At 40.8% G+C, this 25,565-nt stretch overlaps 2 protein-coding genes across 2 annotated transcripts; both read left to right on the top strand.

Moving 5' to 3' along the window:
- Positions 1-10,438: 10,438 nt before the first annotated feature.
- On the top strand, positions 10,439-12,425 carry LOC143005803 (zinc-binding protein A33-like). Its single transcript, XM_076157191.1, has one exon. It carries the CDS (start codon positions 10,571-10,573, stop codon positions 12,002-12,004), a length of 1,434 nt encoding a protein of 477 aa, XP_076013306.1. The 5' UTR covers positions 10,439-10,570; the 3' UTR covers positions 12,005-12,425.
- Positions 12,426-17,430: 5,005 nt separating this feature from the next.
- Positions 17,431-19,041, top strand: LOC143005812 (E3 ubiquitin-protein ligase TRIM35-like). The gene has a single exon (XM_076157204.1). It carries the CDS (start codon positions 17,582-17,584, stop codon positions 19,010-19,012), a length of 1,431 nt encoding a protein of 476 aa, XP_076013319.1. The 5' UTR covers positions 17,431-17,581; the 3' UTR covers positions 19,013-19,041.
- The last annotated feature ends 6,524 nt before the right edge of the window (positions 19,042-25,565 follow it).

Genomic DNA, 25,565 nt, shown 5'->3' on the forward strand with positions numbered 1-25,565 from the left:
TTGACTTTCTATTGAAACTGTCATTTTATTGATAACAACTTAACACATTTTGTGTAAGTAGCAGAAACACGTGTAGCACGGAAGAGAACAGAGCAATAATCTGCAGAATCAGAGAACTAGAGGATGAATATGATCATACAGACCAAAGACAAAGTGGCACAAGGAGACAAAGAAACCAGAGAATCAGGCTGGAAACAGAGCGACGAGGAGGAAGAGTGAAAGACGACGAGGGGAGCAGTCTCAGTGTTTCTAGTGCAGCTTAGTGAGTGTGTGCAGGAAGAAGATGGCCCAGGTTCAGAGTGACCACAGTCACTGCAGCTCATCTCAGTGAAGCTTCATGTGACTGAAGGCAGCAGAGCCTCACTGAGCTCAGGATGACAACAACAACACAATATTGGCTATAAAGGATGAAAAGTGGAGAGATGAAGATCATTTCATTTAAACTGCAGGAGGGTTTCAATTCATTTGCATCCAGATTGAATGTCCTTATAAATGTAAACGTTGTGTTTCCTGCTTGTTCAGTACAAAAGATCATCTGGAGCAAGAAGAGCTCAGACTTTGCTTCCATTGATAGAAAATAGAGAAACTATCATTGAAAACACAAATAAGCTTCTGTTTATGAACCAGAGTCCTTTAAAGGAAACTTAAACATTATGTGTTTAACCTTTTTCCTGCAGATGATATGATTATAATATGATTATTGATTTGAGTTATTAGATTTTCACTTTCCTATATTCAATGCAAACACGATTGTCTAAATATTGAACTTAATTCTGTATTATAATACTAAATTCCTCTTATTGTGCAGCTACATGAAAGCATCAGTCTGCCGTCCATCTGCTGCTCTGTTGGTGCTTTACTCTGTGTGATTGCGCCCCCTGCTGGAGCTCTTTCTCTCTCTGCAGCGCCTTCTTTCCTGTCAGCTGCTCTGGAGGTGTGCTGCTCTGCTCCTCAGTGTTGTTCTTTGCTTTGGCTGATTTGTGGAGGTTTTCCCTGATTTCTTTCTACATCTGCATTTGCTGTCTGCACAGAGTCACAGCAGAGAAAACCGTCACTGCAGCTTGACACTTTGATTCCAAATGTCAGTGAGACGTGCTGCCATGATGGATGCTTTAAAGGGAAATCGACAAACGAGAAAACTGACATGTTGTTTCCTCTCATTAGGACCACGTCAATACATCCTGCTTCTTATACAGCTTCTTACTAAAGGAACTCATAATTCCACAGAGTATATTCAACATATTAACAATACTTTCATTTAAAATGAATATCTGCTGAGGACAAATGTTCCCATTGGCGTCTCTCCGGCTGTCTGTGGCTGCAGGTCATGTGTGTGATGTAAACATGGGAAAGTGGGAGTAAAAACAAAGCAACATCTCCAGTGGAAAGTAGTTTGGAGGCGTCCAACAGTGTGGAAAGAGTCTCACCTGTACTGGTTCATTTCCTGCCTGCAGAGTGGGTCACCTTGCTGTTACACCAACATGCCTCAGGGTGTCGCCGCTGTGACTGAAATGAGTTTATGTGAATATTTATCTCTTGATGGCACATTGTTCTATGTGAAAGGTCCTGAAGGTCATCAGAGCCAAAGAGGTTTGAGGCACAGAAGAGGCTCATTCCATCTTACATTACATTACGATCATTTGGCAGACGCTTTTATCCAAAGCGACTTACATTATATTTACCACCCTTCGCAGAGAGGGGAGCAATTGAGGGTTCGGTGCCTTGCTCAGGGGCACCTCAGCAGGGGCTCGAACCGGCGACCCTCCGGTTCCCAAGCGGAAGCACTACCCACTGAGCCACTGCCTCCCATCTGTAAAGACTTTGAGGAGAGCTCAGCAGGAGCTCATACTGGGCAAAGACAAACACAAACTAAACTAGAGATGCAACATGCTGACGTTCATAAATGTGCAAGTAACAGATTATCTGAGGGGAATGACTCTGGTGGTGATTACAACACTGTTCTACTTCATCAACAACTCATAACAAAGGAATAAAAGAGAATGTATGGAATGTATATGCATAGAAAGCATGGAGAGGTGTTGAGAATGATGTTAAGTTAAATGAGGTTATTAAATAATGCAACATGTCCTTTCATTAAAGTGTGAACAGAGTGTGTGATCATATTTCTTGTTCTCTGAATGAGGCTTAGAAACAAGTCTCAGTTTCATCAGTCAGTATATTTTACATTTCATTAGTTAGAAGCTTTACATTATAATGAAAGTCCTGTATGTACTTGACTCATCTACATCTGGAGCAGTGGCAGCTGGAGTGCAGTGGGTGCTGCTCCTCTGTGAGGCTCCACATTACAGTCATGATCAGTCACACTTTGACACAGGAAGCATGAATACCAGGCTGCAGGGCCATTTGTCATGTTTAGGCAACAGGACCTCAAAGTGGATGGAATGAGTTGTGGATTTAATGTTGATGAAGAGGAGCAAACACAGAGTGTGAGCGACCGACCAGCCGTCTGCTGAATCCAACACAAGCACAAACCTCACTGTGGTTTGAGTTCATATTTAGTTTATGTTTTGTCCTTTGGCCTCTATGTTGAGGTCAGAGTTTGACGCTCGTATATCTAAAGCTAAAAGCAAATAAGATCAGAGGAGATTCATGTGGTTTATCTGGTGATCAGAGACACTTGGAGTCTAAAGTGCAGGATGATAAAAGCTAATAACGTGAGCTGCAACTATGAATGAGACTTTGATCGTCTAATAAAGTCTGATGGTGTTTCTTATTCTGAGCCTCCTGACTTTCACTCACACATTCATGCATTTTACTCTTGTATGCTGAAAACATCAGATGCCAAATTTGGTTCAAGCAGAAATCCTCCACTTCCTGTTCATTTGTCAGTCTTCATCTCTCACAGTGATGAAGTCACCAGACAGAGAGGAGAGGTCTGCAGTGTTTGGGACCAGAAGTAAACAGCTGAAGTCAATCCTGTCCACCCTGTCCCACAGCCTACAGGTCAGATCGTCCACGTGTTTTATTGGCTGCATTTGTAATGATTAATGATTAACTTGTGAAAGAGGAGGTGAGAATGAAAGTAGATTCATGCATTGTTGAACAGAGGATAGACGCCATTACAGGGAGTGAGATCTGCACTGAGAAACATCATCTGGTGGATTAAAAGAAGAAGATTTAGGGAACTTTCATTCAGTGAGTGGATATTCAACAATAATTTGGGTGTGAGAGAAAATGGCAGAGAAAATTTTACTTGAACGTTTCCTGAGCTGTCATGTGTGTACAGAGACGTTCAGAGATCCTGTGACTCTGGGCTGCAACCACAGCTTCTGTTCCAGCTGCCTGGAACTATTCTGGAAACAAGCTCAAAACAAAAACTGTCCAATTTGTAAAAGGAAATCATCAAAAGATTCATTTGGAGTGAACTTTACTTTGAAGGAACTTGCTGACTCCTTTGTTGGGAAACTGAAGTTTGGACCATCTGAGACTCAGAAAGAAGAGGAAGAGGAGGAAGAGGAGCTGGTGTGTAGGAAACATAAAGAAAAGCCCAAATTGTTCTGTAAGGACGAGCAGAGAGCTTTGTGTTCTGTCTGTGATTTTCCTCACCATCAAAGTCACAATGTGGTTCCTATAGAACAAGCAGTCAGTGAGCTGAAGGACCAACTGGAATCTGACTTAGAGTCTCTGCAGGACAAGAAGAAGAAATACAAAGAAGCTAATGAAACATACAATGAAATGATTGAATACTCCAAGAAGCAGCTGATGTCCACAGAGAAGCAGATCAGAGCCCAGTTCAACAAGCTCCAGCAGCTCCTGAAAGAGGAAGAGGAGTCCAGACTGGCAGCTCTGAGGGAGGAAGAGGAGCAGAAGGGGAAGGCTATGGCCAGAGAGATGAAGATGATTGAGGAGAAGCTCTCCTTTCTCTCAGGCAGTATCTGTGCTGTTGAAGAAGAGCTGCAGAAACACAACGTGTCCTTCCTCAGCAGTTACAACGCCACTCAGCGCATAACCAGATCCCAGTGCTCACTGTCAGATCCACAGCTGCTCTCAGGAGCCCTGATAGATGTGGCCAAACACCTGGGCAACCTGTCCTTCAGAGTCTGGGACAAGATGAAGGACAACATCACCTTCACTCCTGTCATTCTGGACCCAAACACTGCAAACAGATGGCTCTATCTGTCTGATGACCTGATCAGTGTGAGACATGGAGACACACACCAACACCTTCCTGATAATCCAGAGAGAAACACTAAATATGCCGATGTTCTGGGCTCTGAGGGCTTCAGCTCAGGGAAACACAGCTGGGAGGTGGAGGTGGGAGACCTTCCTTTCTGGTATGTGGGTTTGGCAAAAGAGTCAGCTGACAGGAAGGGGACGATTGATGTTACAATAAAATCTGGACGGTGTTTGGTGCTTCATAATGGAAATTACACTGATGGATTTGGTGGGACCGTGAGAGTGAAGAAGAGTCTCCAGAGGATCAGAGTCCAGCTGGACTATGACAGGGGGGAGGTGTCCTTCTACGACCCTGAAGACGCAACTCACATCTACACACACAGAGACACTTTCACTGAGAAACTGTTTCCATATTTCTGTGTTAGAAAAGCTGCTGATGCAAAGAGCAAAGAGCTCAAAATCTGTCAGGCTGAGATTTCTCTGTGATTTTCTGTTTTGGTGGTGGAGTTAGACTTTTCATTATTCACTGTAGGAGAACTGAGATGAATGAAGTTTTATGACTTTGATCAACTTTATTCATGGGTTAAGTTTGTTTAAACATGAATGTCACGTTATAAACTAAGATTATGTTTAAGGAAAATGATTTTAAACTAATGACTAAGGACTGTTGAATTAAGGATCAAATTATTTCAACATTGATTTTGTTTTCGTGTCTTATTTGTAGGTTTCAATCTGTGATCCTTTGAGATTTAATCCAGAGAGAAACACTAAATATGTTGTGTTTTACTGTCCAGGATGTTGATGATGTGATGTAATCAGCTGTTTTCTGTTTACAGTGTGTTTGTGATGAGGCTGAGGTTCTCTCATGTTAGCTTGTGTTTCTCCATCCTGCAGCATTTAGAAAGGTTGAACGTCTGCTTGTTTCTCTGATGGAGGTTTATGATCCAGAGAAACATGAAGCACAAAGTCATGTGGAGGGTTGAGAGAAATACATTTGTCACCACTGTCACTGTTGAAATGTTTCATGGAAGTGAAATCATTTGTTCTGTGCACAAATATTAAATCATCTCTTTCATCATCTCTTTTCTGTGTGTATCCATAGTTACACAGTGCAACATGTTGTGCAAACGTATCTGCTGTAAACACACAGAGACGTTGACTTTCTACTGAAACATTCATTTTATTGATAACACCTTACACATTTTCTGTAAGTAGCAGAAACACGTGTAGCACGGAAGAGAACAGAGCAATAATCTGCAGAATCAGAGAACTAGAGGATGAATATGATCATACAGACCAAAGGGAGACAAAGGGGAAGAAGAGAGAGACACAGCAGAGAAACCAGAGAATCAGGCTGGAAACAGGGCGACGAGGAGGAAGAGTGAAAGACGACGAAGAGGAGCAGACTCAGTGTTGTCAGTGCAGCTTAGTGAGTGTGTGGAGGAAGAAGATGGCCCAGGTTCAGAGTGACCACAGTCACTGCAGCTCATCTCAGTGAAGCTTCATGTGACTGAAGGCAGCAGAGCCTCACTGAGCTCAGGATGACAACAACAACACAATATTTTGGCTATAAGAGATGAAAAGTGGAGAGATGAAGATCATTTCATTTAAACTGCAGGAGGGTTTCAATTCATTTGCATCCAGATTGAATGTCCTTATAAAGTTAAACGTTGTGTTTCCTGCTTGTTCAGTACATAAGATCATCTGGAGCAAGAAGAGCTCAGACTTTGCTTCCATTGATAGAAAATAGAGAAACTATCATTGAAAACACAAATAAGCTTCTGTTTATGAACCAGAGTCCTTTAAAGGAAACTTAAACATTATGTGTTCAACCTTTTTACTGCAGATGATATGATTTACTTTCAATCTGATTCTGACTTATATTTGTAAATTATTGATTTGACTGATAAGATGTTTACAACTTTCTTTGTATTCAATGCAAACACTGATAAATTAGAAATGCAATTCTGTAGATACAAAACTGAAATGAATTATATTCAGCTCAATACCTTTGCATAATGGTCTGGTAGATTTGTCTGTCTAATAACATCAGTCTGCTATTCAAATGTTGCTCTGATTGGTGCTTTACTCTGTGTGATTGCGCCCCCTGCTGGAGCTCCTTCCCTCCCTGCAGCGCCTTCATTCCTGTCAACTGGATCAGAGTTCAACAAGTTCTCCTCCAACTCTCTCAGTGACGTTGAAGAAGCTGCTGCTCTGCACTGACAACATGGAGCCGTGTAGTAAAGCATGCTAAATAATTATCATCACATCCCCTCATAGTCATCCTCTAATCACTGTCATCTTCATTATATCATCTAACCCTAACCAAAGTGGAAAGGTGTGGTATACCAGCATTCAGTAGAAAAGGTAAAACAAAAAGGAAAACACGAAAAAAACAAGTCGTCCTGTTGATGCAAACAAAATGCAGCTATGATAGTAGTTGGTTGCAGGTGTGTAATACTGTGTACGCCCTCGTTTTAAATAAGTGACTTTTATTTTAGTGATGTTGAAGGCTAGTAAACAAACTAAAGAAGAACAGAAAAACAACACCTTTGCATCGTACATGCTGCTATTTCTTCCTTTTTGGGTGTGGAGGGACATTTAACACCAACAAAGCTGGATCATTCAAGCATAAAGTGATCAATGTCCCACTCAGGCAGTGATGATGACCTGAGTGGATCAAATCCATGGAGAAGATGAGCCAAAGGGAAAGTCCAAAACATTATAAATGTCAAGTTGATGAAGAAAATCAGCAGGGAACCAAAAATGATAATTCAAACAATGTTGGTCTGTGTTTCAGGTCACACATGCAGGATACAGATTGGGTGCACTCTCCTTTCAAACACACTGGTGGTGTTTTACATGGAGCAGTGTCCCAACCACAGACATTACATGAGCTGTACAATAGCAAAACCACAAAGAAAGAAAAGCAACAAAGAATTATTCACCACAATAAATAAATAAATACAGAATCCAAATAAATATGAACTTGAGGATGAATCACCAAATCAACCAACCGCCCAGTCTCATCTATCTTGGTCTGACCAATCAGGGCAAGACGACTGTGAAGGCAGCCAATGGTGAGAAATGAAAGCGGAATTGAAATATCAGTTTTCAGTTTTATGAAGTCCTTGAGTTCATTCCCAACGACCCGGGCACAAGCACGTTACTGTGTATCACACAAAGTGTAACACAGGTCACAGAGCATGACAGCCCAAACACAAATCAGGACACATCACATCAAATCATGAGAACAGTTCAGTCCTGGGATGAAGGCAGAGGACTGATGTGTCCTCTGAAATAAAGCCTTCTGTTCCCAACCTTCCCCTCTAACATGACACATGCCTACCAAACTCAGAGCATGGATGTACTCTCACACACAAACACACACACACAGAAGTATGCACACACCCACTGCACCATGTGAGGAGGGACTGTCCTTAAGTGAGGAACCAGATGACAAAGCAAACAGTCTCCTTCTGCTCTTTCAGACAAGCTCAAACATTTTGTTGTGGCTTTCTGTCAATTAAAAGAAAATCATAATGAAATTAGATTTCGAAATTATTTATATGATTAGATTTAGGAATGTCTGCATGTTTCCATTTCCATACATGCAATTTGTTGCGATTCCATTCTTCTAGATTTCACTTTGAATCACACCACAGTTTGAGAACCTCTGTTCTAAGAGAATTGTACTGCAGTGCCGGGCAGTAAAATTAGATCAACTTATCTTCATAAATAAAAGACCAATGTATCATGTTTCAGCTTTTCAGTAATAATGAAGAAAACTTAAACGTTCAGAAACAATGAGTTGGTAACAGGAAAGTCAGCAGGTGGAACAGGACTTCTGTGTCATGTTCAAGGGACGCCTCAACAGTAGGACCTGTTCTGTTAGTCATTTTCAATGGAAGACAAACACACTGATTTAAGATCATACTGATATCCAACAGTTGTCTAGCAACAGCAGGAGCAGCCAAAAGCCCCACCCAGGAGAAACAGGTTCCTTCAGTTCTACAAAGTCATTCCTTTTGAATAAACAAAGCACAAACACACACAAGCACTCACTCTCTAGAAAATAACGCTTCTGTTCCTGAATTGAAGTGCATTTTGATACAAAATGTGAGTGTTGAGTGTTGGATATCGACATTTTTGCTGATTCTCCACCCAAACCAGCTTATTCAGCTGGTTTGGGTGGAGAATCAGCCATGTGGATAAATGTTATGAAGATTGTAAAACACGAGTAGCTCTCCGACACTTTTATTTTGTCAAAGTAGCTCTCCGAGGCAAAAAAGGTTGGAGACCCCTGCTCTACACTCAACAACTCACATCCATGAAACACACCCCTTCCAAAGAAAAAAGAAATGTTGACCATGAGTTTGGATGCAGTAAAAGATAACAGACATGAAGCAAATTACAAAAACTGCCAATATAATTTTCCACTTAATAACCACACTAAAAAACAGCCACTGTTAATATTGGGACAAAATCATGCTTCCTTAAAAAGATAGAGGAAAACTTAAAAAAATTCATCAACTCTATGTACCACTGGCATCAAATTTGAATTATATAAATGACATCATATAATAATAACATTAATATAGTAACGATAATAATAGATTTGACATCAAACTTTACATACTGTATTTCCAGTGCACTGTTTTTGTCGCCCAGGTGTGGACAGAGAAAGTTGGTGTGACAAAAAAAACTTGAGGGGAAGGGAGGTGGGAAGTACAACAGGAAGAAGGAATCACACTGAGGAGTGCTGAAAGCAAATTCAGAAGTTCCAATAAAATCTTGCAACGCAGACTTGAAAAGCGACATATATGGAATGAAAAAAAGTTTGAAGCATGTGCTGTAGATTTCCAGCTACAAACATTGCAGCTGAGCTTTGAAGGTTTAGAGTGAAAGTAATAACATGAGCATTGTGTATGTATTCAACCAACAGCAAGAAAAGGCAAAAGTCCAGCAAACAACCTTCAAATAAGCAACATCAGCTGTGCTAACCGCTGCCGTCATCTCGTTGTGGGAAACTAACAAACAAACAATTTCCAGGTGAACCTTTTTGAAACCATGATTGACATTTCTAATTTTGAAGAGGTTTTGTTTCTTTCTAAAGGTATAGGCTCATATTGACAAACTATTACAAACTACAATAAAAACATTCATATGTTAGAGTTGCATTTATTTATGCCACATATATATTTATCTATCAGGGCCAGTGTCATGTCTGTGTGTGAATGTGCTAAGTTTGGTTTAGTCCACACAGGTAAACTCATGATAGCTGTGCAGCTGAGCCAAGCTGGAGAGGATTGTTAAGTGCACATTTTTGCTGAGTTCCCACGGTGATTCACCCATTTTGGAGCTCAGAACATGAGGTTTGAACTTCTCAGTGGGAAGTTTCCGTGGGACGAACATCCAACTTATGAACCGATCTCATTTAGGCCTATATTACACACAATGGTTCATACTGATGAACGCCACACTTCAAAACATTGTGTGCCTAGATGCGTCTATGACTGATTTTGTCATAAATTACAGAATTTGATACTTCTTGCAATCCGTCTGAAGTTGACAATGGAAAGAACGTCTGTAAAAGTCCAAACGCAGCTGATGGAACACCAGTGTAGTTAGTGACACACTCACGTCAAAGTGAGGCTCTGTGGCTGCACAGCTCCACAATGTGATATGTTTAACACATATTGAGAGTCTAAATCATCTCAATTCTGGAATGAGATAATGAAAACCCCAGACTAGAGACATGAACACATACTGACACACAGCCCAACTGTGTGAACAAGCGTTCCATTGTGTTGACTCTGTATTCAATAACAGTTTTTGTGAACTAATATATTACAGAATGAGAGTGAAACTAAACCACCACACAACCCTTTGACACCTTTACATGAAACTCTGCATCATGAGCCGTCATCTCTCTTTATAAACCCACAAAGTTCAAAGAAAAACAACTTCCATTTAGTTCAATCTAATTACTCTACAGTTAGCATTCTCAGTGGCTCGGATGTTGTTTGTGTTTGTTGTCTGTGATCTCAGCTCCTTTAATAAGCAGAGAAGACAGTATGTTTACATACAAATCTTACATAGTACAGCTTTAAATTCAGTTTAGTCCCTTACATCACAGTACAGTGATCCGTGATTTTCACCGGGAAGTGCGCGATAGAAGACATTTACAGGGTAAAATCTGAAAGTTGTGCTGTCACCACCATCTGCTGGTCACATTGTTATATTGCATAACTTCTGAATAAGAGGCCAGAGAAAGTGAAAGTGTATTTGTTGTCGCTGAACAGAGCCGAGACGCCATTACAGGGAGTGAGAGCTCACAAGACATTTGTGTTGTAGGACTTCAAAAACAACGTTGGGACAACTTCAATTTGGTGAGTTTTGCAGTAAATAGACAATCTGGATACCAGAGAAAATGGCAGAGAAAAATGCTCTTTTGGAAAGTTACCTGAGCTGTCATGTGTGTACAGAGACGTTCAGAGATCCTGTGACTCTGGGCTGCAACCACAGCTTCTGTTCCAGCTGCCTGGAACTATTCTGGAAACAAGCTCAAAACAAAAACTGTCCAATTTGTAAAAGGAAATCATCAAAAGATTCATTTGGAGTGAACTTTACTTTGAAGGAACTTGCTGACTCCTTTGTTGGGAAACTGAAGTTTGGACCATCTGAGACTCAGAAAGAAGAGAAAGAGGAGGAAGAGGAGCTGGTGTGTAGGAAACATAAAGAAAAGCCCAAATTGTTTTGTAAGGACGAGCAGAGAGCTTTGTGTTCTGTCTGTGATTTTCCTCACCATCAAAGTCACAATGTGGTTCCTATAGAACAAGCAGTCAGTGAGCTGAAGGACCAACTGGAATCTGACTTAGAGTCTCTGCAGGACAAGAAGAAGAAATACAAAGAAGCTAAAGAAACATACAAGGAAATGATTGAATACTCCAAGAAGCAGCTGATGTCCACAGAGAAGCAGATCAGAGCCCAGTTCAACAAGCTCCAGCAGCTCCTGAAAGAGGAAGAGGAGTCCAGACTGGCAGCTCTGAGGGAGGAAGAGGAGCAGAAGGGGAAGGCTATGGCCAGAGAGATGAAGATGATTGAGGAGAAGCTCTCCTTTCTCTCAGGCAGTATCTGTGCTGTTGAAGAAGAGCTGCAGAAACACAACGTGTCCTTCCTCAGCAGTTACAACGCCACTCAGCGCAGAACCAGATCCCAGTGCTCACTGTCAGATCCACAGCTGCTCTCAGGAGCCCTGATAGATGTGGCCAAACACCTGGGCAACCTGTCCTTCAGAGTCTGGGACAAGATGAAGGACAACATCACCTTCACTCCTGTCATTCTGGACCCAAACACTGCAAACAGATGTCTCTATCTGTCTGATGACCTGATCAGTGTGAGACAGGGAGACACAAACCAACAGCTTCCTGATAATCCAGAGAGAAACACTAAATATGCCGATGTTCTGGGCTCTGAGGGCTTCAGCTCAGGGAAACACAGCTGGGAGGTGGAGGTGGGAGACCTTCCTTTCTGGTATGTGGGTTTGGCTAAAGAGTCAGCTGACAGGAAGGGGACGATTGATGTTACAATAAAATCTGGACTCTGGTGTTTGGTGCTTCATAATGGAAATTACACTGATGGATTTGGTGGGACCGTGAGAGTGAAGAAGAGTCTCCAGAGGATCAGAGTCCAGCTGGACTATGACAGGGGGGAGGTGTCCTTCTACGACCCTGAAGACGCAACTCACATCTACACACACAGAGACACTTTCACTGAGAAACTGTTTCCATATTTCTGTGTTAGAAAAGCTGCTGATGCAAAGAGCAAAGAGCTCAAAATCTGTCAGGCTGAGATTTCTCTGTGATTTTCTGTTTTGGTGGTGGAGTTAGACTTTTCATTATTCACTGTAGGAGAACTGAGATGAATGAAGTTTTATGACTTTGATCAACTTTATTCATGGGTTAAGTTTGTTTAAACATGAATGTCACGTTCTAAACTAAGATTATGTTCAAGGAAAATGATTTTAAACTAATGACTAAGGACTTTGATCAAATTATTTCAACATTGATTTTGTTTTTGGTGTCTTATTTGTAGGTTTCAATCTGTGATCATTTGAGATTTAATCCAGAGAGAAACACTAAATATGTTGTGTTTTACTGTCCAGGATGAAGATGTTGTGATGTAATCAGCTGTTTTCTGTTTACAGTGTGTGTGTGATGAGGCTGAGGTTCTCTCATGTTAGCTTGTGTTTCTCCATCCTGCAGCATTTAGAAAGGTTGAACGTCTGCTTGTTTCTCTGATGGAGGTTTATGATCCAGAGAAACATGAAGCACAAAGTCATGTGGAGGGTTGAGAGAAATACATTTGTCACCACTGTCACTGTTGAAATGTTTCATGGAAGTGAAATCATTTGATCTGTGCACAAATATTAAATCATCTCTTTCATCATCTCTTTTCTGTGTGTATCCATAGTTACACAGTGCAACATGTTGTGCAAACGTATCTGCTGTAAACACACAGAGACGTTGACTTTCTATTGAAACGAGATGTCGGCTCATGATGCAGAGTTTCATGTAAAGGTGTCAAAGGGTTGTGTGGTGGTTTAGTTTCACTCTCATTTTGTAATATGTTAGTTCACAAACACTGTTATTAAATACAGAGTCAACACAATGGAACGCTTGTTCACACAGTTGGGCCGTGTGTCAGTATGTGTTCATGTCTCTAGTCTGGGGTTTTAATTATCTCATTCCAGAATTTAGGAGATTTAGATTCTCAGAATGTATTAAACATACTATTACTATATTGACTTTCTATTGAAACTGTCATTTTATTGATAACACCTTAACACATTTTCTGTAAGTAGCAGAAACACGTGTAGCACGGAAGAGAACAGAGCAATAATCTGCGGAATCAGAGAACTAGAGGATGAATATGATCATACAGACCAAAGGGAGACAAAGGGGAAGAAGAGAGAGACACAGCAGAGAAACCGGAGAATCAGGCAATTCAGTAAATTCTCTAAATACAAAACTAAAATGAATCATATTCAGCTCAATACCTTTGCATAATGGTCTGGTAGATTTGTCTGTCTAATAACATCAGTCTACTATTCAAATGTTGCTCTGATTGGTGCTTTACTCTGTGTGATTGCGCCCCCTGCTGGAGCTCCTTCCCTCCCTGCAGCGCCTTCATTCCTGTCAACTGGATCAGAGTTCAACAAGTTCTCCTCAACTCTCTCAGTGACGTTGAAGAAGCTGCTGCTCTGCACTGACAACATGGAGCCGTGTAGTAAAGCATGCTAAATAATCATCATCACATCCCCTCATAGTCATCCTCTAATCACTGTCATCTTCATTATATCATCTTACCCAAACCAAAGTGGAAAGGTGTGGTATACCAGCATTCAGTAGAAAAGGTAAAACAAAAAGGAAAACACCAAAAACAAGTCGTCCTGTTGATGCAGAGAAAATGCAGCTATGATGGTATAGTTAGTTGCAGGTGTGTAATACTGTGTACGCCCTCGTTTTAAATATGTGGCTCTTATTAAAGTGATGTTGAAGGCTAGTTAACACACTAAAGAAGAACAGAGAAACAACACCTTTGCATCATACATGCTGCTATTTCTTTCTTTTTGGGTGTGGAGGGACATTTAACACCAACAAAGCTGGATCATTCAAGCATAAAGTGATCAATGTCCCACTCAGGCAGTGATGATGACCTGAGTGGATCAAATCAATGGAGAAGATGAGCCAAAGGGAAAGTCCAAAACATTATAAATGTCAAGTTGATGAAGAAAATCAGCAGGGAACCAAAAATGATAATTCAAACAATGTTGGTCTGTGTTTCAGGTCACACATGCAGGATACAGATTGGGTGCACTCTCCTTTCAAACACACTGGTGGTGTTTTACATGGAGCAGTGTCCCAACCACAGACATTACATGAGCTGTACAATAGCAAAACCACAAAGAAAGAAAAGCAACAAAGAATTATTCACCACAATAAATAAATAAATACAGAATCCAAATAAATATGAACTTGAGGACGAATCACCAAATCAACCAACCGCCCAGTCTCATATATCTTGGTCTGACCAATCAGGGCAAGACGACTGTGATGGCAGCCAATGGTGGGAAATGACAGCGGAATTGAAATATCAGTTTTCAGTTTTATGAAGTCCTTGAGTTCATTCCCAACGACCCGGGCACAAGCACGTTACTGTGTATCACACAAAGTGTAACACAGGTCACAGAGCATGACAGTCCAAACACAAATCATGACAAATCACATCAAATCATGAGAACAGTTCAGTCCTGGGATGAAGGCAGAGGACTGATGTGTCCTCTGAAATAAAGCCTTCTGTTCCCAACCTTCCCCTCTAACATGACACATGCCTACCAAACTCAGAGCATGGATGTACTCTCACACACAAACACACACACACATAAGTATGCACACACCCACTGCACCATGTGAGGAGGGACTGTCCTTAAGTGAGGAACCAGATGACAAAGCAAACAGTCTCTTTCTGCTCTTTCAGACAAGCTCAAACATTTTGTTGTGGCTTTCTGTCAATTAAAAGAAAATCATAATGAAATTAGATTTCAAAATTATTTAAATGATTAGATTTAGGAATGTCTGATGTTTCCATTTCCATACATGCAATTTGTTGCGATTCCATTCTTCTAGATTTCACTTTGAATCACACCACAGTTTGAGAACCTCTGTTCTAAGACAATTGTACTGCAGTGCCGGGCAGTAAAATTACATCAACTTATCTTCATAAATAAAAGACCAATGTATCATGTTTCAGCTTTTCAGTAATAATGAAGAAAACTTAAACGTTCAGAAACAATGAGTTGGAAACAGGAAAGTCAGCAGGTGGAACAGGACTTCTGTGTCATGTTCAAGGGACGCCTCAACAGTAGGACCTGTTCTGTTAGTCATTTTCAATGGAAGACAAACATACTGATTTAAGATCATACTGATATCCAACAGTTGTCTAGCAACAGCAGGAGCAACCAACAGCCCCACCCAGGAGAAACAGGTTCCTTCAGTTCTACAAAGTCATTCCATTTGAATAAACAAAGCACAAACACACACACAAGCACTCACTCTCTAGAAAAAAAACGCTTCTGTTCCTGAATTGAAGTGCATTTTGATACAAAATGTGAGTGTTGAGTGTTGGATATCAACATTTTGTAAATGTTTACACAAAAGACGCTTATTCAGCTGGTTTGGGTGGAGAATCAGCCATGTGGATAAATGTTATGAATAATGTAAAACACAAGTAGCTCTCCTACACTTTTATTTTGTCAAAGTAGCTCTCCGAGGCAAAAAGGTTGGAGACCCCTGCTCTACACTCACAACTCACATCCATGAAACACACCCCTTCCAAAGAAAAAAGAAATGTTGACCATGAGTTTGGGTGCAGTAAAAGATAACAGACATGAAGCAAATTACAAAAACTGCCAATATAATTTTCCACTTAATAACCACACTAAAAACAGCCACTGTTAATATTGGGACGAAATCATGCTTCCTTAAAAAGATAGAGGAAAACTTAAAAAATTCATCAACTCTAGGTACCACTGGCATCAAATTTGAATTATACAAATGACATCATATAATAATAACATTAATATAGTAACGATAATAATAGATTTGACATCAAACTTTACATACTGTGTTTCCAGGGCACTGTAATTGTCACCCAGGTGTGGACAGAGAAAGAAAAAACTTGAGGGGAAGGGAGGTGGGAAGTACAACAGGAAGAAGGAATCACACTGAGGAGTGCTGAAAGCAATTTCAGAAGTTCAAATAAAATCTTGAAAAGCAACAAATATGGAATGAAAAAAAGTTTGAAGCATGTGCTGTAGATTTCCAGCTACAAACATTGCAGCTGAGCTTTGAGTGTTTAGAGTGAAAGTTATATCATGAGCATTGTGTATGTATTCAACCAACAGCAAGAAAAGGCAAAAGTCCAGCAAACAACCTTCAAATAAGCAACATCAGCTGTGCTAACCGCTGCCGTCATCTCGTTGTGGGAAACTAACAAGCAAACAATTTCCAGGTGAACCTTTTTGAAACCATGATTGACATTTCTAATTTTGAAGAGGTTTTGTTTCTTTCTAAAGGTATAGGCTCATATTGACAAACTATGACAAACTACAATAAAAACATTCATATGTTAGAGTTGCATTTATTTATGCCACATATATATTTATCTATCAGGGCCAGTGTCATGTCTGTGTGTGAATGTGCTAAGTTTGGTTTAGTCCACACAGGTAAAGTCATGATAGCTGTGCAACTGAGCCAAGCTGGAGAGGATTGTTAAGTGCACATTTTTGCTGAGTTCCCACGGTGATTCACCCATTTTGGAGCTCAGAACATGAGGTTTGAACTTCTCAGTGGGAAGTTTCCGTGGCACGAACATCCAACTTATGAACCGATCTCATTTAGGCCTATATTACACACAATGGTTCATACTGATGAACGCCACACTTCAAAACATTGCGTGCCTAGATGCGTCTATGACTGATTTTGTCGTAAATTACAGAATTTGATACTTCTTGCAATCCGTCTGAAGTTGACAATGGAAAGAACATGTTTAAAGTCCAAACGCAGCTGATGGAACACCAGTGTAGTTAGTGACACACTCACGTCAAAGTGAGGCTCTGTGGCTGCACAGCTCCACAATGTGATATGTTTAACACATTTTGAGAGTCTAAGTCATCTCAATTCTGGAATGAGATAATGAAAACCCCAGACTAGAGACATGAACACATACTGACACACGGCCCAACTGTGTGAACAAGCGTTCCATTGTGTTGACTCTGTATTCAATAACAGTGTTTGTGAACTAATATATTACAAAATGAGAGTGAAACTAAACCACCACACAACCCTTTGACACCTTTACATGAAACTCTGCATCATGAGCCGTCATCTCTCTTTATAAACCCACAAAGTTCAAAGAAAAACAACTTCCATTTAGTTCAATCTAATTACTCTACAGTTAGTATTCTCAGTGGCTCGGATGTTGTTTGTGTTTGTTGTCTGTGATCTCAGCTCCTTTAATAAGCAGAGAAGACAGTATTTTTACGTACAAATCTTACATAGTACAGCTTTAGATTCAGTTTAGTCCCTTACATCACAGTACAGTGATCCGTGGAAGTGCGCGATAGAAGACATTTACAGGGTAAAATCTGAAAGTTGTGCTGTCACCACCATCTGCTGGTCACATTGTGATATTGCATAACTTCTGAATAAGAGGCTAGAGAAAATGAAAGTGTATTTGTTGTCGCTGAACAGAGCCGAGACGCCATTACAGGGAGTGAGAGCTCACAAGACATTTGTGTTGTAGGACTTCAAAGAAAACTTCGGGACAACTTCAATTTGGTGAGTTTTGCAGTAAATAGACAATCTGGATACCAGAGAAAATGGCAGAGAAAATTTTACTTGAAAGTTTCCTGAGCTGTCATGTGTGTACAGAGACGTTCAGAGATCCTGTGACTCTGGGCTGCAACCACAGCTTCTGTTCCAGCTGCCTGGAACTATTCTGGAAAAATGCTCAAAACAAAAGCTGTCCGATTTGTAAAAGGAAATCATCAAAAGATACATTTGAAGTGAACTTTACTTTGAAGGAACTTGCTGACTCCTTTGTAGGGAAACTGAAGTTTGGACCATCTGATTCTCAGAAAGAAGAGGAAGAGGAGGAAGAGGAGCTGGTGTGTAGGAAACACAAAAAAAAGCCTCAATTGTTTTGTAAGGACGAGCAGAGAGCTTTGTGTTCTGTCTGTGATTTTCCTCACCATCAAAGTCACAATGTGGTTCCTATAGAGCAAGCAGTCAGTGAGCTGAAGGACCAACTGGAATCTGACTTAGAGTCTCTGCAGGACAAGAAGAAGAAATACAAAGAAGCTAAAGAAACATACAATGAAATGTTTCAACACTCCAAGAAGCAGCTGATGTCCACAGAGAAGCAGATCAGAGCCCAGTTCAACAAGCTCCAGCAGCTCCTGAAAGAGGAAGAGGAGTCCAGACTGGCAGCTCTGAGGGAGGAAGAGGAGCAGAAGGGGAAGGCTATGGCCAGAGAGATGAAGATGATTGAGGAGAAGCTCTCCTCTCTCTCAGACAGTATCTGTGCTGTTGAAGAAGAGCTGCAGAAACACAACGTGTCCTTCCTCAGCAGTTACAAAGCCACTCAGAGCAGAACCAGATCCCAGTGCTCACTGTCAGATCCACAGCTGCTCTCAGGAGCCCTGATAGATGTGGCCAAACACCTGGGCAACCTGTCCTTCAGAGTCTGGGACAAGATGAAGGACAAGATCACCTTCAGTCCTGTCATTCTGGACCCAAACACTGCAAACAGATGGCTCTATCTGTCTGATGACCTGATCAGTGTGACACATGGAGACACACGCCAACAGCTTCCTGGTAATCCAGAGAGAAACACTGAATATGCTGAGGTTCTGGGCTCTGAGGGCTTCAGCTCAGGGAAACACAGCTGGGAGGTGGAGGTGGGAGACCATCCTCAATGGACTGTTGGTTTGGCTAAAGAGTCAGCTGACAGGAAGGGGGAGAAGGATGGTACACCACAATATGGATTCTGGTGTTTGTTTCGTCAAAGTGGAAAATGCACTGATGGACTTGGTGGGAAGGTGAGAGTGAAGAAGAGTCTCCAGAGGATCAGAGTCCAGCTGGACTATGACAGGGGGGAGGTGTCCTTCTACAACCCTGAAGACGCAACTCACATCTACACTTACAGAGACACTTTCACTGACAAACTGTTTCCATATTTCGGTGTTGGAGAAGCTGCTGATGCAAAGAGCAAAGAGCTCAAAATCTGTCAGGCTGAGATTTCTCTGTGATTTTCTGTTTTGGTGGTGGAGTTAGACTTTTCATTATTCACTGTAGGAGAACTGAGATAAATGAAGTTTTATGACTTTGATCCACTTTATTCATGGGTTAAGTATGTTTAAACATGAATGTCACGTTATAAACTAAGATTATGTTTAAGGAAAATGATTTTAAACTAATGACTAAGGACTGTTGAACTAAGGATCAAATTATTTCAACATTGATTTTGTTTTTCGTGTCTTATTTGTAGGTTTCAATCTGTGATCATGTGACTGAAGGCAGCAGAGCCTCACTGAGCTCAGGATGACAACAACAACACAATATTGGCTATAAAAGATGAAAAGTGGAGAGATGAAGATCATTTCATTTAAACTGCAGGAGGGTTTCAATTCATTTGCATCCAGATTGAAGGTCCTTATAAATGTAAACGTTGTGTTTCCTGCTTGTTCAGTACATAAGATCATCTGGAGCAAGAAGAGCTCAGACTTTGCTTCCATTGATAGAAAATAGAAAAACTATCATTGAAAACACAAATAAGCTTCTGTTTATGAACCAGAGTCCTTTAAAGGAGACGTAAACATTATGTGTTTAACCTTTTTACTGCAGATGATATGATTTACTTTCAATCTGATTCTGAGTTATATTTGTAAATTATTGATTTGACTGATAAGATTTTCAGAACTCTCTTTATCTTCAATGCAAACACTGATAAATTAGAAATGCTATTCTAAAATGAATTATATTCAGCTCAATGCCTTTGCATAATGGTCTGGTAGATTTGTCTGTCTAATACAGGGGTGTCGAACTCAAATACTCAGTGGGCCAAAATAAAAAACTGGGCCTCAGTCGTGGGCCAGACTCCATATCTCTTGAAAAATAGTTTTCCCTTCTCTCCGGGTATATAATGATTAACTTTTTCCTATGGAAACATACTTAAGTTCAGCTTAAACATTAAGTCTGGAAAAAACACAGCTTAATATTATAAACACATGAGGAATCGATTTTCAAATAAGAGTAGCATTCGTTTCTTATTTTGATCTAAAAATAAAATTATTATCATGCCTCTCCATCTGTAACCTTTCAAGTTAATTTTCAATGGAAACGTTTTTTTCACATAACAGAACAACCCAAATAAAATTTCCCTCAATGAAAATCCAACAATTTAACTATTCTAGGTCAGGGAATACAAAAGTGCAGAAAGAAATGCTCAGTTTGCTAAACTCTGATTACTCTGATGCACACAGATCTATGCTGTCGAACATAGAGAGCATGTGAGCAGCTTGGGGACGGAGTTGGGGAATTGTGTCGGGGATGAAACGAGGAAACGGAGTCATACTTTGACTTGAGCGTGTCACTACAGTGGAGTTCAATCAGCTCCGGCTTTAGACCGGACAGTCCGGCTTTTCAATGCTCTGTCCGGCGTCCGGCGCCGGACGCGTATTTGTCCCCTTTTTTAGGCACTACCCACACAGCAAAAACACTCCACGGATTCGCCGCGGAGGTATCGCGGCTTCCGAAGCGGACACGCGAAACGGACCCGTATCGGCGTCCACTTGCCCGCAATGTCGGATCCGCTGATTGGCTAAGAGCGCTGTCAGATAAATATCCGCTATATCATTGGTTAAAAACGTAAACAAGTCTCCGCAAGTGTGTGTCAGTATCACTTATTACTGCACAGATGTGTACAAGAAGTTCATTGGAAACAAAAAGGAAAGAACAGAAGTAATCAACTATTTTGGTGAGTACACTAGTCTTATGATTTCACTGAGGGGCTACATGAAATATTCATATTTATTGGGTTGAAAACAATACAGATTTTTGAAGATTGATAACAGTATTCTTGCCATGTTGTTATTTGTACCAGTCCCTGCAGGATATAAACAGGCCGAGGGGCAGCGGGGGCTTGGAAGCCATGATGATAGAGGTGCTGTTGTCTCCTGAGCTGCTACATGTGAAGAGACCCAAATACTGACACACACACGCGCACACACACACACACACGCGCACACACACACACACACACACACACACACACACACACACACACACACACACGCACACACACACACGCACACACACGCGCGCGCGCGCGCACACACACACACACATACATACATACAGATGAAGACACTGAAGACAAGTCCCCAAATGATTGAAGCACTTTAGAAATGCTATACTTTTTGAGCAGTTGAATGTAAATGTTGTTTTCTTTACAATCTCCTTTGTTGTTAACATAAAAGTTATTTATGCTTTTCAAAAAAGCATTTTTTTTATTATTATATATGATATGGTACCTGTTTTTGATTTTTACATTTGAGTCGACACATGTTGTGTTTTGTGGCACAACAGATTCATCTCAGTGGTCAGTGTTTGAACACCAAAATGTATTGAACAAATTGAAATACTGTGAACAAACTTTTTGACTTTTCATTAATATTTTTTCCTATTCAGCTACACAAACATCTTCAAACCACACAACATTGTATTGTAAACGAGAGTATACCAGAGTCCTCTGTACACCATGGTCATTTATTGATATGCTGCATAATGTCCTCCTTTTTGGTGTTATGGAAATGGTCACCCTAATTATGAAGCACTCCAAACTACATTTCTGGGCTTCAAAGTCGGCAAATCGCCGCGTAAACTCGCCGCTGAGTACGTAGAGTTTTTCAGCAAACTGTGCACTTGACAACACGGAGGTAGAGATCTGCTCTTTCATGGTTTGGCGGCACGGAAACTGGCCCGAGTTTCCTTGCAGCGTGCTACTCTCCCACAGGCACAATTTAGTTTGAAGAGCTCTCACTTCAGCGTACGTGTCTGTGATGACACGGCCCAGCCCCTGAAGCTGCAGGTTGAGCACATCGAGGTGGCTCGTGATGTCAGAGAGAACGCACTCGCAGAGCATTCTGGGATGTGTAGTATTAGCGATGCATGCGCTATATACCAGCGGGCCAGCTCTAATAGACGTTTGACATGATCTCGCGGGCCAAATATAACTGCACTGCGGGATTTGTGCCAGATTTGGCCCGCGGGCCTGAGTTTGACACCCCTCAGGACTCTAATAACATCAGTCTGCTATTCAAATGTTGCTCTGATTGGTGCTTTACTCTGTGTGATTGCGCCCCCTGCTGGAGCTCCTTCCCTCCCTGCAGCGCCTTCATTCCTGTCAGCTGGATCAGAGTTCAACAAGTTCTCCTCCAACTCTCTCAGTGACGTTGAAGAAGCTGCTGCTCTGCACTGACAACATGGAGCCGTGTAGTAAAGCATGCTAAATAATCATCATCACATCACCTCATAGTCATCTTCTAATCACTGTCATCTCATTATATCATCTAACCCTAACCAAAGTGGAAAGGTGTGGTATACCAGCATTCAGTAGAAAGGGAAAACCAAACAGGAAAACACCAAAAACAAGTCGTCCTGTTGATGCAGAGAAAATGCAGCTATGATGGTATAGTTAGTTGCAGGTGTGTAATACTGTGTACGCCCTCGTTTTAAATATGTGACTCTTATTATAGTGATGTTGAAGGCTAGTAAACACACTAAAGAAGAACAGAAAATCAACACCTTTGCACCGTACATGATACGTGATGATGACCTGAGTGGATCAAATCAATGGAGAAGATGAGCCAAAGGGAAAGTCCAAAACATTATAAATGTCAAGTTGATGAAGAAAATTAGCAGGGAACCAAAAATGATAATTCAAACAATGTTGGTCTGTGTTTCAGGTCACACATGCAGGATACAGATTGGCTGCACTCTCCTTTCAAACACACTGGTGGTGTTTTACATGGAGCAGTGTCCCAACCACAGACATTACATGAGCTGTACAATAGCAAAACCACAAAGAAAGAAAAGCAACAAAGAATTATTCACCACAATAAATAGTTAAATACAGAATCCAAATAAATATGAACCTGAGGACGAATCAACAAATCAACCAACCGCCCAGTCTCATCCATCTTGGTCTGACCAATCAGGGCAAGACGACTGTGAAGGCAGCCAATGGTGAGAAATGAAAGCGGAATTGAAATATCAGTTTTCAGTTTTATGAAGTCCTTGAGTTCATTCCCAACGACCCGGGCACAAGCACGTTACTGTGTATCACACAAAGTGTAACACAGGTCACAGAGCATGACAGTCCAAACACAAATCATGACAAATCACATCAAATCATGAGAACAGTTCAGTTCTGGGATGAAGGCAGAGGACTGATGTGTCCTCTGAAATAAAGCCTTCTGTTCCCAACCTTCCCCTCTAACATGACACATGCCTAACAAACTCAGAGCATGGATGTACTCTCACACACAAACACACACACACACCCACTGCACCATGTGAGGAGGGACTGTCCTTAAATGAGGAACCAGATGACAAAGCAAACAGTCTCTTTCTGCTCTTTCAGACAAGCTCAAACATTTTGTTGCGTCTTTCTGTCAATTAAAAGAAAATCATAATGAAATTAGATTTTGAAATTATTTAAATGATTAGATTTAGGAATGTCTGCATGATTCCATTTCCATACATGCAATTTGTTGCGATTCCATTCTTCTAGATTTCACTTGAATCACACCACAGTTTGAGAACCTCTGTTCTAAGACAATTGTACTGCAGTGCCGGGCAGTAAAATTAGATCAACTTATCTTCATAAATAAAAGACCAATGTATCATGTTTCAGCTTTTCAGTGATAATGAAGAAAACTTAAACGTTCAGAAACAATGAGTTGGTAACAGGAAAGTCAGCAGGTGGAACAGGACTTCTGTGTCATGTTCAAGGGACGCCTCAACAGTAGGACCTGTTCTGTTAGTTATTTTCAATGGAAGACAAACACACTGATTTAAAGACATACTGATATCCAACAGTTGTCTAGCAACAGCAGGAGCAGCCAAAAGCCCCACCCAGGAGAAACAGGTTCCTTCAGTTCTACAAAGTCATTCCTTTTGAATAAGCAAAGCACAAACACACACACAAGCACTCACTCTCTAGAAAAAAACGCTTCTGTTCCTGAATTGAAGTGCATTTTGATACAAAATGTGAGTGTTGAGTGTTGGATATCAACATTTTGTAAATGTTTACACAAAAGACGCTTATTCAGCTGGTTTGGGTGGAGAATCAGCCATGTGGATAAATGTTATGAATAATGTAAAACAGGAGTAGCTCTCCGACACTTTTATTTTGTCAAAGTAGCTCTCCGAGGCAAAAAGGTTGGACACCCCTGCTCTACACTACAACTTTGGGAGGCAGTAGCTCAGTGGGTAGAGCTTCCGCTTGGGAACAGGAGGGTCACCAATTCAAGTCCCTGCCGAGGTGCCCCTGAGCAAGGCACCGAACCCTCAATTGCTCCCCCCTCTGCGTAGGGTGTAATGTAAGTCGCTTTGGATAAAGGCATCTGCCAAATGATTGTAATGTAATGTACACTCACAACTCACATCCATGAAACACACCCCTTCCAAAGAAAAAACAAATGTTGACCATGAGTTTGGGTGCAGTAAAAGATAACATACATGAAGCAAATTACAAAAACTGCCAATATAATTTTCCACTTAATAACCACACTAAAAAACAGCCACTGTTAATATTGGGACAAAATCATGCTTCCTTAAAAAGATAGAGGAAAACTTAAAAAAATATTCAACTCTATGTACCACTGGCATCAAATTTGAATTATACAAATGACATCATATAATAATAACATTAATATAGTAACGATAATAATAGATATGACATCAAACTTTACATACTGAATTTCCAGTGCACTGTTTTTGTCACTCGGGTGTGGACAGAGAAAGTTGGTGTGACAAAAAAAACTTGAGGGGAAGGGAGGTGGGAAGTACAACAGGAAGAAGGAATCACACTGAGGAGTGCTGAAAGCAAATTCAGAAGTTCCAATAAAATCTTGTAACGCAGACTTGAAAAGCAACATATATGGAATGAAAAAAAGTTTGAAGCATGTGCTGTAGATTTCCAGCTACAAACATTGCAGCTGAGCTTTGAAGGTTTGGAGTGAAAGTTATAACATGAGCATTGTGTATGTATTCAACCAACAGCAAGAAAAGGCAAAAGTCCAGCAAACAACCTTCAAATAAGCAACATCAGCTGTGCTAACCGCTGCCGTCATCTCGTTGTGGGAAACTAACAAACAAACAATTTCCAGGTGAACCTTTTTGAAACCATAATTGACATTTCTAATTTTGAAGAGGTTTTGTTTCTTTCTAAAGGTATAGGCTCATATTGACAAACTATGACAAACTACAATAAAAACATTCATATGTTAGAGTTGCATTTATTTATGCCACATATATATTTATCTATCAGGGCCAGTGTTATGTCTGTGTGTGAATGTGCTAAGCTTGGTTTAGTCCACACAGGTAAAGTCATGATAGCTGTGCAGCTGAGCCAAGCTGGAGAGGATTGTTGAGTGCACATTTTTTGCAGAGTTCCCACGGTGATTCACCCATTTTGGAGCTCAGAACATGAGGTTTGAACTTCTCAGTGGGAAGTTTCCGTGGGACGAACATCCAACTTATGAACCGATCTCATTTAGGCCTATATTACACACAATG

This window comes from Genypterus blacodes, unplaced genomic scaffold, assembly GCF_046128005.1.
Source record: "Genypterus blacodes isolate CSIRO-AG114 ecotype Tasmania unplaced genomic scaffold, CSIRO-AGI_Gbla_v1 ptg000072l_1, whole genome shotgun sequence".
NCBI classification, from domain to species: domain Eukaryota; kingdom Metazoa; phylum Chordata; class Actinopteri; order Ophidiiformes; family Ophidiidae; genus Genypterus; species Genypterus blacodes.